This window comes from Oncorhynchus gorbuscha, linkage group LG04 (genome assembly GCF_021184085.1).
Source record: "Oncorhynchus gorbuscha isolate QuinsamMale2020 ecotype Even-year linkage group LG04, OgorEven_v1.0, whole genome shotgun sequence".
Lineage (NCBI taxonomy): Eukaryota > Metazoa > Chordata > Actinopteri > Salmoniformes > Salmonidae > Oncorhynchus > Oncorhynchus gorbuscha.
In genome coordinates, this window is record NC_060176.1 from 37,214,858 (window position 1) to 37,228,021 (window position 13,164).

At 39.4% G+C, this 13,164-nt stretch overlaps 1 protein-coding gene across 44 annotated transcripts in view; it reads left to right on the top strand.

Annotated features, from left to right (window-relative positions):
* LOC124034029 (calcium/calmodulin-dependent protein kinase type II subunit beta) overlaps positions 1 to 13,164 on the top strand; it is a 98,206-nt gene that overhangs the window by 1,865 nt on the left and 83,177 nt on the right. For all 44 annotated transcript variants that reach the window (XM_046346665.1, XM_046346672.1, XM_046346681.1 and 41 more), the window contains exon 2: positions 9,181 to 9,275. In XM_046346665.1, coding sequence (XP_046202621.1) covers positions 9,181 to 9,275 — 95 coding nt within the window. The remainder of the gene's footprint in view (positions 1 to 9,180; positions 9,276 to 13,164) is intronic.

Below are 13,164 nucleotides of genomic sequence, written 5' to 3' on the forward strand. Positions count from 1 at the left end.
CCGTGGTCCAGCAACGGCTCTCTTCTTGAGTGACAGGGTGCTGGGCTGGGCGAGAGAGACGTAGAGACGTAGGAGAGAGATGTAGCAAACAGAGTAAAACCATACAAACAGACATTATGTGTGCTGGAGTTGTGTATCACATTTAACAAACCAAACATTGAAATATCATCATAGAAAGTAAAGTAAAAACTCAAACCGGTCCGTTCATCTATACCGGTATATAATAAAATACTATATACCGCCCAGCCCTAGTTGTGGTAGTTTTGGTATCAATATGGACCCCAGCCAAAAACACCCAATTCCACCTATTGCAATTTGATAGGACATTTTATTTGAATCTACACCGTCTTAATATTAAGTTGAACCCCCCCCCCCCCTTTTACCCTCAGAACAGCATCAATTCTCTAGGTATGGACTCTACAAGGTGTTGAAATCAATCCACAGGGATGCTGGCCCTGGTTGACTCCAGTGCTTCACACAGTTGTGTCAAGTTGGCTGGATGGATGTCCTTTGGGTGGTGAACATTCTTGATACATACGGGAAACTGTTGAGCGTGAAAACCCCAGCAGCATTGCAGTTCTTGACACACTTAAACTGGTGCGCCTGGCACCTACTACCATTCCCCATTCAAAGGCTTTCAAATATTTTGTCTTGCCCATTCACCCTCTGAATGGCACACAAACACAATCCATGTGTCAATTGTCTCAAGGCTTTAAAATCCTTAAAAATCTCCTCCCCTTCATCTACACTGATTGAAGTGGATTTAACAAGTGACATCAATAAGGGATCATAGCTTTCACCTGGTCAGTCTGTCATGGAAAAATCTGTTGTTAATGTTTTGTATACTCAGTCTATGTTTTTCTCGAGTCATAATACCAGGTTGTCCAAACACTCTTAGAAAAGAAGGTGCAATCTAGAACCTAAAATAGTTATTTGGCTGTCCCCATAGGACAACCCCTTTGAGGAACTATTTTTGCTTACAGGTTCTAAACATTCACCCTTTGCAGAGAGGATTCTACATGGAACCAAAAACGGTTCTCTTATGGGGACAGCTGAAGAAACCTTTTCGAAAACATTTTGTGTGTACCACCATAGGGTGAAGGGGGACCTGTAACAGTGATTTCGACCAGATAAACAGATAATCTGCAGCGATATAGCTCTCCATGTACTCACCTAAGATTGTACTTTTCTATACCACGTATCATATGGCTGTATTCAAAACCAAACTAACCTTATTTTAAGTGCATATAAAAATCTGCCAATGGTGTACAACGTCTGCCAATGTTGTAAAGGCTTGATAGAACTGCAATACAGAACACATATATGTTCTGAATCTACACCCAGAGCTGTATTGGTGTGTATGCTCTAAAAAGGTAGTCTTTCTAGACAAATGCTAAAGTATTTATTTGAGTCATAATATTAAGTGAACCATACTACCAGAGGGCGAAGGGGTACGTACCTATTGGAATGATTTTGACCAGATAGACAGATCACCTGCTTGTGTTCACCTTCATACAACCGACTGGGGTCATTTTGACCACAGAGGTATATTTGTCATCATAGCACCAACGGTGGTTTTATTAAATTCTTCCTATTTTTCATGACTTTATCAATCAACTTGTTTTTAATCCATCAAACATTCTAAGCTTAGTTGCAGTCAAAACTGCTCATAAAAGTCTGTCAGTGGTATGAATACTTCACTGTAATTCAGAAACCAGCTACCCTCTATATGTACACAGTGCAGTATTGGTGTGTATTCTCTGAAAAGAGTTATTTTACAGGAAATGTTCTATAAATACCATAATTCCTATAATATCCACATTCTATATGTGAAACTTGTTATGGTATTTGTGTTGCTATCCCATTTGGTTTGAAGGGACCAAGGATTTGGGCATGGTGTTTTAAGCATCTTACCATAGGCTCTACCATTCCTATTGTTTCACTAGCAGCAACGCTAATTCTGGCTATGGGGTAAGTAAATAAAGAAAACTAAGCTATATTTTTGGTCATAGTCTTTTAGGATCAATGGATGAAATGTTGACGAACCGGCACTTTAAATGGCAATCGTTTTTACCATATAAATATAACAATGTATATTTAGGATCCCTTTAGGTATAAAAATATACATAAAATAATTTTTTTAAGATATTGAATTTGGCCTTTACTACCAATTCCCAAAGAAACACATTGAATATCACATTCATAAATGGCATATATTTATTATTTTTAAATAAGGTTTTGAAGTGTCTGTCCTATATCTAGGAGCTACAGGAAAGCTCAGGAAATTTATATTTTTGATACACATATTTAACCCCTTTTTTTTGGGTATGCACAAAACTACCTCCCTATTTCCATTCATTTTATAAACCGGGTAGCAGTTACTTTCAGACGAGTCCCGTGACACTTTTGGGGGGTCGTAGAGCAAAACGGAGACCACCATCGTGTTTGTGAGAGTCTCCCCTTTCCGTAGAGTTGTTGCTATAGCCATTTCCGTGAAACAAACACCGTTGTAGCTCAACCATCTTCCACCACAGATGTGGAAGGCCGCCATAGGCAGATGTGGAAGGCCGCCATAGGCAGATGTGGAAGGCCGCCATAGGCAGATGTGGAAGGCCGCCATAGGCAGATGTGGTCGGTTGAGAAGCAGCCAAAACAATGAACTGACTGATTGGTTTTATTTTTTATTATGTTATTTATATTGACAAATGTGTCAATAGACTCTAAGGGTTATTGCCACACTAAATCCAACATCTAAAGCATGGATGGTGTTCTAAAGCTGTCTATACTGTATGTCTCCAATGCAGAGCATATAAAGCATTGAGCGACAGTATAAGCCCACTGAAACCTTGTCATAAAGCACAGGAGCTGCTTCCTTTCCTTTCTCACTCAGGTCCAGCACCCGTGGATTATTTTGGGATGTGCAATTATACTGTTAAAGCTAAATCGTAAACCACCAGACTTGCCTTCCGTAGCTCTAACTGTAGTGCTGCTGTGGGTTGTTACGTAGGCCTGCTGTAGCTGGGTCGTTCCACAAAATTGGTGCTTTTTGGACATGCAAACTGTTTAAGAAATTCACTTCAAAATATCTCTTCCTTCAACATTTCAGTTGCATGGTGGATATGTTTAGCCTACAGACTTAGAAGAAGAAAAAATATCTCGGGCATTAAATCCTGTTAACTAAGAATATTTTATTTGTTCTGCACTTATACAGTACCAAATATATGTCAACCCTCTTACAGACACTTACAGTTGATGTCGAAAATTTACATACACTTAGGTTGGAGTCATTAAAACTCGTTTTTCAACCACTCCATACATTTCTTGTTAACAAACTATAGTTTTGGCAGGTCGGTTAGGACATCTACTTTGTGCATGACATAAGTAAGTTTTTCAACAATTGTTTACCGACAGATTATTTCACTTATAATTCAATGTATCACAATTCCAGGGGGTCAGAAGTTTACATACACTAAGTTGACTGTGCCTTTAAATAGCATGGAAAATTCCAGAAAATTATGTCATGGCTTTAGAAGCTTCTGATAGGCTAATTGACATAATTTGAGTCAATTGGAGGTGTATCTGTGGATGTATTTTAAGGCCTTCCTTCAAACTCAGTGCCTCTTTGCTTTTTATCATGGGAAAATCAAAAGAAATCAGCCAAGACCTCGGAGAAAAAAATTGTAGACCTCCACAAGTCCGATTCATCCTTGGGAGCAATTTCCAAATGCCTGAAGGTACCACGTTCATCTGTACAAACAATAGTACGCAAGTATAAACACCATGGGACCACACAGCCATCATACCACTCAGGAAGGAGATGCATTCTGTCTCCTAGAGATGAATGTACTTGTGAAGATGCTGGAGGAAACAGGTACAAAAGTATCTCTATCCACAGTAAAACGAGTCCTATATTGACACAACCTGAAAGGCCGCTCAACAAGGAAGAAGCCACTGCTCCAAAACCGCCATAAAAAAGCCAGATTACGGTTTGCATCTGCACATTGGGACAAAGATTGTACTTTTTGGAGAAATGTCCTATGAAACAAAAATATAATTGTTTGGTCGTAATGACCATCATTTTGTTTGGAGGAAAAAGGGGGAGGCTTGCAAGCCGAAGATCACCATCCCAGCCGTGAAGCACGGGGGTGGCAGTATCATGTTGTGGGGGTGCTTTGCTGCAGGAGGGACTGGTGCACTTCACAAAATAATTACATCATGAGGATGGAAAAGTATGTGGATATATTGAAGCAACATCTCAAGACATTAGTCAAGAAGTTAAAGCTTGGTCACAAAAATGCATCTTCCAAATGGACAATGACCCCATGCATCCTTCCAAAATTGACAACAAAGTCAAGGTATTGGAGTGGCCATCACAAAGCCCTGACCTCAACCTCAGGGAAAATTTGTGGGCAAAACTGAAAAAGCATGTGCGAGCAAGGAGACCTACAAACCTGATTCCGTTACACCAGCTCTGTCAGAAGGAATGGGCCAAAATACATCCAACTTATTGTGGGAAGCTTGTGAAAGGCTACCCAAAATATTTGACCCAAGTTATACAATTTAAAGTCAATGCTACCAAATACTAATTGAGTGCATGTAAACTTCTGACCCACTGGGAATGTGATGAAAGAAATAAAAGCTGAAATAAATCACTCTCTACTATTATTCTGACATTTCACATTCTTAAAATTAAGTGGTGATCCTAACTGACCTAAGACAGGGAATTATTACTATGATTACATGTCAGGAATTGTGAAAAAGGTGTATGTAACTTCCCAACTATTATTTAATAAACGCATGTTTGTGAATTACATTTTCATTTCTTAATATTTCTTTAAGTATCCCTTGTACAATTTAAACTGACATCATGTCAACAGGGTTGACATAATGTCAACAGCCTCTAACAGGGTTGACAAGAGGGTTGAGGTTTTAGGTGAAGATCGGCCATTACTCATGTGGTGAAGAGCATGGGACCACATGGTGTTCATCAAATTAGGAATTATTTATATGTTTTAGGGCTGGGCAATATGGCACATAAATTATCACTATCTATATATTTCCATTCGATAATTATCACAATATTAATCAAATAATGTTTAAAAGGTGTATGTCTTCTTCAAACTCAAGAATGCCTGAACAAACCGTGGTTAGAGCGTTGGGCCAGTAAACAAAAGGTTGCTAGATCGAATGCCTGAGCTGACAAGGTAAAAATATGTCGTTCTACCCCTGAACAAGGCAGTTAACCCACTGTTCCCCGATAGGCCGTCATTGTAAATAAGAATTTGTTCTTAACTGACTTGCCTAGTTAAATAAAGGTTCATTATTTAAAATTATTTGAGCTACACTTACATTTATATTTGAAGGAAAATTGTTCCATGTTTGCGGCCAGGGAGCACATACCTGGGGTCAATTAAATTGATAAGCCTCTTGAAACCTTCCTTTTCGACTGTGCTAAGTGGTAGCATGTCCTTAGCAATGCAATGCATAATAGCATTTGTGATGTCTTTGTCTTCTCGGTGTTTGCTTGTAGTGCATAAACGTTGACTGCTTCAAGCAAACACAATACCAAGACTCAAACTTCCTCCATGTTCCAAAGAGTGATTTTGCTTCAGATGTTGAAATAGGATTGTCGTATTACCAGACTTAGTAGCCGGCCCTCTACGGCACAATTTGCACCGAACATTGCTCTGCTTTTGACGAACTTCAAAAAGCCAAACCACTTCCAAATGACCGAAACAGTTTAACCCTTTCTATCAATAATTTCTTCGTTGGAAGCTGCTCCTTGTCCATGGCTATCACTGCCACTGTTTTCGCCTACATCACTAATTTTTCGTGATTAATAGTGGCTACTCCATCACTCGAGTTGCTAAGTGGTTTTTAGTGGGCGTATACCTCTCCACGTGCATATTGTCACTTCTCCACACGTTCCTGCTGTGTCAGAGGTCAAATGGACTGTTGTACCTAATTATTCTATATCGACATTATCGAAAATGATTCTAAATGTTTTTATATCGTTATTGAGGGAAGTAATTACCTCGATAATTATTGATATTGATTTTACCGCCTAGCCCTAGTTGATGTGTTTGACCAACACAGTCAAAGATGATTAAAAAAAATTAAATAGACCAAAAAAATATAACTTAATTTTCCACCATACTGTTCAGAAGACCCAAATGATGTAAACTGCTGTGAATAATTTCTCTTGCGGGAATGATATGTTATTTTAAAGGGGTAAAATGTTTGCGCTAATCACATTAATACAAATAATAATCTTCTGAAATTAGTTTGTCGAAACAGCAAAATCACTAGGCCTTTACAATGATGGGGAAATTTAATAATCTTTGGATTCATTTGACTGAACTCTTCCTAAAAGTGACACATGGTTGACAGAGGGACATGTCAAAATGCTGAATTTATTGAATTCTCCATGTGGACTATATTGAAGTGCACTTAATTTAGTATAACAGATTTAATGTTGGCGCATCATTTCTACTTGAGTTTTGACTGTAGTGTTGCTTTTAATTCAATCCCTTTTTGACAGCATCCCCTTTTGATTTGAACTAAACCTTCCATACATATTAGAAGTGCTTAGAAAGTGACATTTTGGGCCTGAATGCCAAAACATTCAGTTCACCCATTTTGCATACCTCTCCATATCATGAGACATCCATGTCTTCATCACTGGAAAAGATAAACGGTTGAGATTGATATTTTTTTCAAAGCTTACAAACAGGGTGTCAAACTATTAAAAAATAGAAAGAAAAGGCCTATGCTGTTTCTCTCTGTGGTGTGTTTAAGCCTCCCAAAAAGAGACCTGGCCGAGTGTGAACTATCCAGGCGCAGTTGTTGTTGGTTGTGGTGTCTGTGAGTCTCAAATAAGTGTGTGCGTGCGTGTGTGTGTGTGTGTGTGAAAAATTTAAAAGAGTAAAACGTGTGTATTTCAGTGTGTGAGTGTGTCTCTCAGTGTGTCTCTCAGTGTGTCTCTCCATTGTGTGTGTGTGTGTGTGTGTGTGTGTGTGTGTGTGTGTGTGTGTGTGTGTGTGTGTGTGTGTGTGTGTGTGTGTGTGTGTGTGTGTGTGTGTGTGTGTGTGTGTGTGTGTGTGTGTGTGTGTGTGCTCGTCCATGTGTCTCTACCAGGCCCCATTACATGCACTGAGTGTGTAGCTTTCTGATTTCCCAGCAGCCTTCAGTCATTCCAGCTATGCGGGGCGAGGTGCGAGTGGCCCAGAAGAGGAGGGGAAAGGCCACACGGCCCCCTCCCCCTCCACCCCTCCATGCCCCAGTCGGCTGACAAGATAAATCACTTTAAAGTCTCTTCAGAGAGATACAGGAAAACATAAAGAGCACTGTGTTAAGATATTGACTCTGGTAGCTGGGAGCTCTGCCTAGCCCACCTGCACATACAAACCAGCTGTGCTCAAGGCAGGGAAGACATGCAAGGAGTGTGGGCTTCACTCACCCCTCTTTATGGATGTGTTGTTGAATTGTTTGTTGAAATATGTGACAACATGAATGTGTGTATGTGTGTGTCTGTGAAAGTGTTAATATTCATTTCTGAATAGCTGAAGTTTAACCCTGTTTCCCTTTTCCAATGGTGTAATATTTTCCAAACGGTGTAATATCAATGATAACGTCAAGCACGCCCCCCATTCTCATCGACGGGGCTGCAGTGGAGCAGGTTGAGAGCTTCAAGTTCCTTGGTGTCCACATCACCAATAAACTAACATGGCCCATGCAGACCAAGACAGTCATGAAGAGGGCACAACAAAACCTATTCCCCCTCAGGAGACTGAAAAGATTTGGCATGGGTCCTCAGATCATCAAAAAGTTCTACAGCTGCACCATCAAGAGCATCTTGACTGGTTGCATCACTGTCTGGTATGGCACGACAGAGGGTAGTGCGTACGGCCCAGTACATCACTGGGGCCAAGCTTCCTGCCATCCAGGACCTCTATACAGTGTCAGAGGAAGGCCCTAAAAATGGTCAAAAACGCCAGCCACCCTAGTCCTCTCTGCTACCGCACAGCAAGTGGTACCTGAGCGCCAAGTCTTGGTCCAAGAAGCTTCTAAACAGCTTCTACCCTCAAGCCATAAGACTCCTGAACATCTAATCAAATGGCTACCCAGACTATTTGCATTGCCCCCCTCTCCCCCTATTTTACACTGCTGCTATTCTCTGTTGTTATCATCTATGCATAGTCACTGTAATAACTCTACCTACATGTACATATTACCTCAACTAACCGGTGCCCCCGCGCATTGACTCTGTGCCTGTACACCACTGTATATAGTCTCGCTATTGTTATTTTACTGCTGCTCTTTAAATACTTGTTACTTTTATTTCTTATTCTTATCCATATTTTTTAAAACTTCATTGTTGGTTAGGGGCTCGTAAGTAAGAATTTCACTGTTGTATTTGGCTCATGTGACTAATAACATTTGATTTGAAGAAGAAAGGAATGTTGTGAACTGGTGCAGTTGATTTAGTTCAAACTGATAAAGTAAGTATTTGTAACTAAACTGCTCTGATTATTTTTGAACGTGGATTTTCATACTTCAGTAATATTGACATGAAAAGCGGCGTACTTGGTTTAAAAAACAACAACAAACAAAACAACACAAATGCTTTTGTGTTTTTACCTTCTCACGTGTCACACTCACACACTGATCTGACAGTGTTTGCTGACTTTGTGGTGGGAACCTCATGGGAACCTATTATTCAGACTTATAGCATATTATATTACCACCATTAGCACGCCAGCCAAGGACAGAAGGCAGACACACTGCTGTGCTGGCAGAAAATGATATTAGAAAAGACCCCTTGTATAACATTCAGAGAAACTATGGCTCCTTCATAGCAATGTTAATGTTATACACTGTCATGATGTGCCCTGGGGGGAGGATCATAGCCCCTCATTCTCTCTCTATCTCTATCTCTATCTGTCTCTCTCTCTACATTTGGAATGAGACTAATGAGGTCAAGATTAATAATAATTAATAGAAGACTGTACTCGATAATATATAAAAAATATCTGAAGAGTCGATTCGGGAAATAGAGACTATAAAAACTTGTGGTACGTGGTGCCCCGACTTCATAGTTAATTAAAGTTTACATGATTAGCTTAATCTAATCATAATATGTCTGACCGGATGTTCTGTTCCTTTTCTCTTTGTTTACAGGGGAGCCTTTTCAGTGGTGCGCAGATGTGTCAAGCTGTGTACTGGACAGGAATATGCCGCCAAAATAATCAACACCAAAAAGCTATCTGCAAGAGGTAAGCAATTTTAAGCTCTGTGCTATCTTTTTTAATGTTTACATTTAGGTTGCACTGTTGTATCCTACTATCCATGAACCATCTGAATAGGCCATGATCCAGGGTTGGTCAACCTTGGGGGACCCCTATTATTAATACTATTTACAAACACCTTATATTCATCAGCATTAAAAAGACGTATCGTACAGTATAGTGTATATTGTCATGAAAAAGCAATGGCCTGTATTTCCCACTCGTATTTGCCACTCATCGTAATGTTAATCAGTATCACACGTGTTGGGTAACTGTTTTAGAAAAAGCCAAGGCCAAATGCCATGGCCATGAGATCCACTCAGGGCCTTGAGGTCCACAATGACTGCAGGGTGTGTTTCACGCCTCCAGCTGCACAGTGTAAATCTCCTGCTGCCCTCTCTGCTTCGTAACTGGAGCCCTACGGCGGCTCTGCCCTGCCAGGTGTCAGCAGACCCGGGTTCAAATACTATTTGAAATCTTTCAAATACTTTTAGCATTTGCATGAGCCTGCCTTTGGTGCCAGATGGACGGAGTTTGCAGTGTTCTTCTACAACAATTTAATTGGTTCCATTGCACCAGGCAAACTCAGTCAAGCACAGCTAAAGTATATGAATTGATTTCAAATAGTATTTGAACCCAGGTCTGACAGCCAGACAAATGAGGGCTACTTGTAATTGTGGTGAACAAACATTTCAACAGGTTTTAGTGGAGGGGATCCTCCTGGAACTTGAAGAGGACGGTGTTAGCTCTCTCTCTCTCTTTGTTTGGTGGCAACTGTCGGACTAGTTTTAGAATGACACAACAGGGACTTGAATCTGAGTCGTTGGGGTCAATTCCACTTTTGACTTTGGGAATTAAAATGGCTGACCCCCACTCAGCTTGACACATTTTTTTGTCCATTTTAAATGGTTGTGTTGCCTCAGGATGATCAGATGTCATAGATCTATTTTGATACAAATGATTTAGTTTGATGTGGAATCTTTTTGGTTTTCATTTCCAGGTTGTTGTCTATACAGTAGCTGAATTGAAGATACAAGGACTAGTTTATCTCCAATCATTTTAGGCAACAGTTTGTTTTGAAGGCTCTGGCTGTCTGTCCTTCCTCGTAGTGGGCCTGGGGATCTAGGGACACATTAGTGAATGTAATGACATTACTGCCATGACCAGATTATCCTGCCTGCATTACCATAAGGCTCCGGCTAACACTAGTCACGCAGATTGACTTGATGAGACTGTTACACACCAGAAGTTTTAATCAGGGCAGAGAAAAAGGGGGAGAGAGAGAGAGAGTCGAAACAGGAGGTCCAGGCTGTGTTTCAACTTGTCAAAGGAGTACGCTGTACTTGTAAATAAGAATTTGTTCTTAACTGATTCCATATCTGTTATTTCATAGTTTTGATGTCTTCACTATTATTCTACAATGTAGAAAATAGTAAAAATATAGAACAATCCTGGAATGAGTAGGTATGTCCAAACTTTTGACTGGTACTTGCTGGAATGGAAAATATGGCACTGTACAACGTGACAGCGAAACACAGCTTAGCCTTTTGTTAATCACCCTGTCGTCTCAGATTTTGAAATTATGCTTTACAGCCAAAGCAAGACATGTGTTTGTGTAAGTTTATCGATAGCCTAGCATAGCATTATGTCCAGCTAGCAGCAGGAAGCTTGGTCACGAAAATCAGAAAAGCAATCAAATTAACCGTTTACCTTGGATGATCTTCGGATGTTTTCACTGACGAGACTCCCAGTTAGACAGCAAATGTTCCTTTTGTTCCATAAAGATTTTTTTTATACCCAAAATACCTCTGTTTGTTTGTCACTTTATGTTGAGAAATCCACCAAATGATATCCACAATATCGACAGAAACATGGCAAACGTTTTTTTATAATCAATCCTCAAGGTGTTTTTCAAATACCTATTCGATAATATATCATGGTCCTTCTATAGCTCAGTTGGTAGAGCATGGCGCTTGTAACGCCAGGGTAGTGGGTTCGATCCCCGGGACCACCCATACGTAGAATGTATGCACACATGACTGTAAGTCGCTTTGGATAAAAGCGTCTGCTAAATAGCATATATTATTATTATATTATCAACCGGGACAATTGGCTTTTCAGTAGGAGCGAGAGGAAAAAAATGACTACCTCTGCAAGAATCACTCTGCAAGCCCTCAGCTGGCCACTTACGTAATGTAGTCGTTTATGCTCATTCTTCAACATAAAGGTGTGAAACTATGTCAAAATGCTGTAGACACCTTAGGGAATACGCAGAAAAAGGAATATTGATATCCCTTTCAATGGCCAATAGGGGTGCATAGGAATACAAAACGGTTTCAAAATAAGAGGCACTTCCTGATTGGATTTTCCTCAGGGTTTCGCCTGCAATATCAGTTCTGTTATAGTCACAGACAATATTTGGACAGTTTTGTAAACTTTAGAGTGTTTTCTATCCTAAGCTGTCAATTATATGCATATTCTAGCATCTGGTTCTGAGAAATAGGCGGTTTACTTTGGGAGCGTTATTTTTCCAAAAATAAAAATAGTGCCCCCTAGTTTCAAGAGGTTAACTGACTTGCCTAGTTAAATAAAGGTTGCACTAAGAGCATAACATTCCTGCACTCTAATTTTCTAATATGTGTCTAACCAATATCCAAACGGAGATTAAGTGAAAATAAAAATCTCTTTGATTTATCAAGACCAGTCCCCATGCTTGCCTCAGAACATTTAAAAAAAAGTTTATTTAAAAAATAATCAGAACATTAACCATGTGTGTTCGCTTGTTTTGTACTGTTCTGTAGTTTCGACCCAGTGATTCGTCTGACAAACAAAGAACTTTGCAACTTTGCGAGACATTCAATAACATCATCTTCACAGACGAATCAACCGTGGCCCTTGTGCAATTTGCTCAAATTTGCTACAGAAAAAAAGGAAGAAGTAAAGATGTTGATGAATAAATGCTGTTTTGAGTTAGAAATGTAACACTTTAGAGTACTTAAGCATCGAATACATTGCAAGTTGAGGGATTTTCACAACAGTAGCCGGGCTATAAAAAGTATATTGTCTTTATTGTAACCACAGTGTCACACATAATTTGTATTTACCTTTTAAATTACTTTTAGAGTTTGGGAATTACAAATGTTCGCTTTCTTTTTAGTTACGTGGTTTTAGTTCAAACATGCAGACTTTTTTTCTTTAAATTATTGTTTTATGTAGGATGCTACATTTTTGACCAGTTGCAATTGTAAGTAGGCATAATAAAAAAAATCATACTTCTATTAGGCTGTTAAGCCTCACAGCCTTCCTCAGCCAGTTAAGTTATTTTAAATAGTTCTGGCTCCGAATAAATATTAAGCCCTCTTGTTGTTTGTAAAGTCAAATTAAAATGAAGATTAATTGTTTAAATTAATTGCTTGATACAAGGACTGTAGTGCCTTAGACCTCTGCGCCACTAAGGAGCCATGCCCGATATATAAATATATTATTATTATTATTATTGTATTTGTTTCAGAACATTAACCGTGTGTAGGTAGATGTGGAAAGATGGATACAAATGATTTGTTGCAAGTTGGGGAGGGGGTTCACACCTACAGTTGAAGTCGGAGGTTTACATACACCTTTAACAGAATGTGCCTGGCAGGATGGGTGTTGTATGTGGAGGATGTTATTTACTGTATTCATATGTTATATACTGTACTCTACAGTGTCATATATAATGTCATATATTGTCTTGGAGTGAGATAGAGATGTACAGTTGAAGTCGGAAGTTTACATACACCTTAGCCAAGTAAATTTAAACTCAGTTTTTCACAATTCCTGACATTTAATCATAGTAAAAATTCCTTGCCTTAGGTCAGTTAGGATCACCACTTTATTT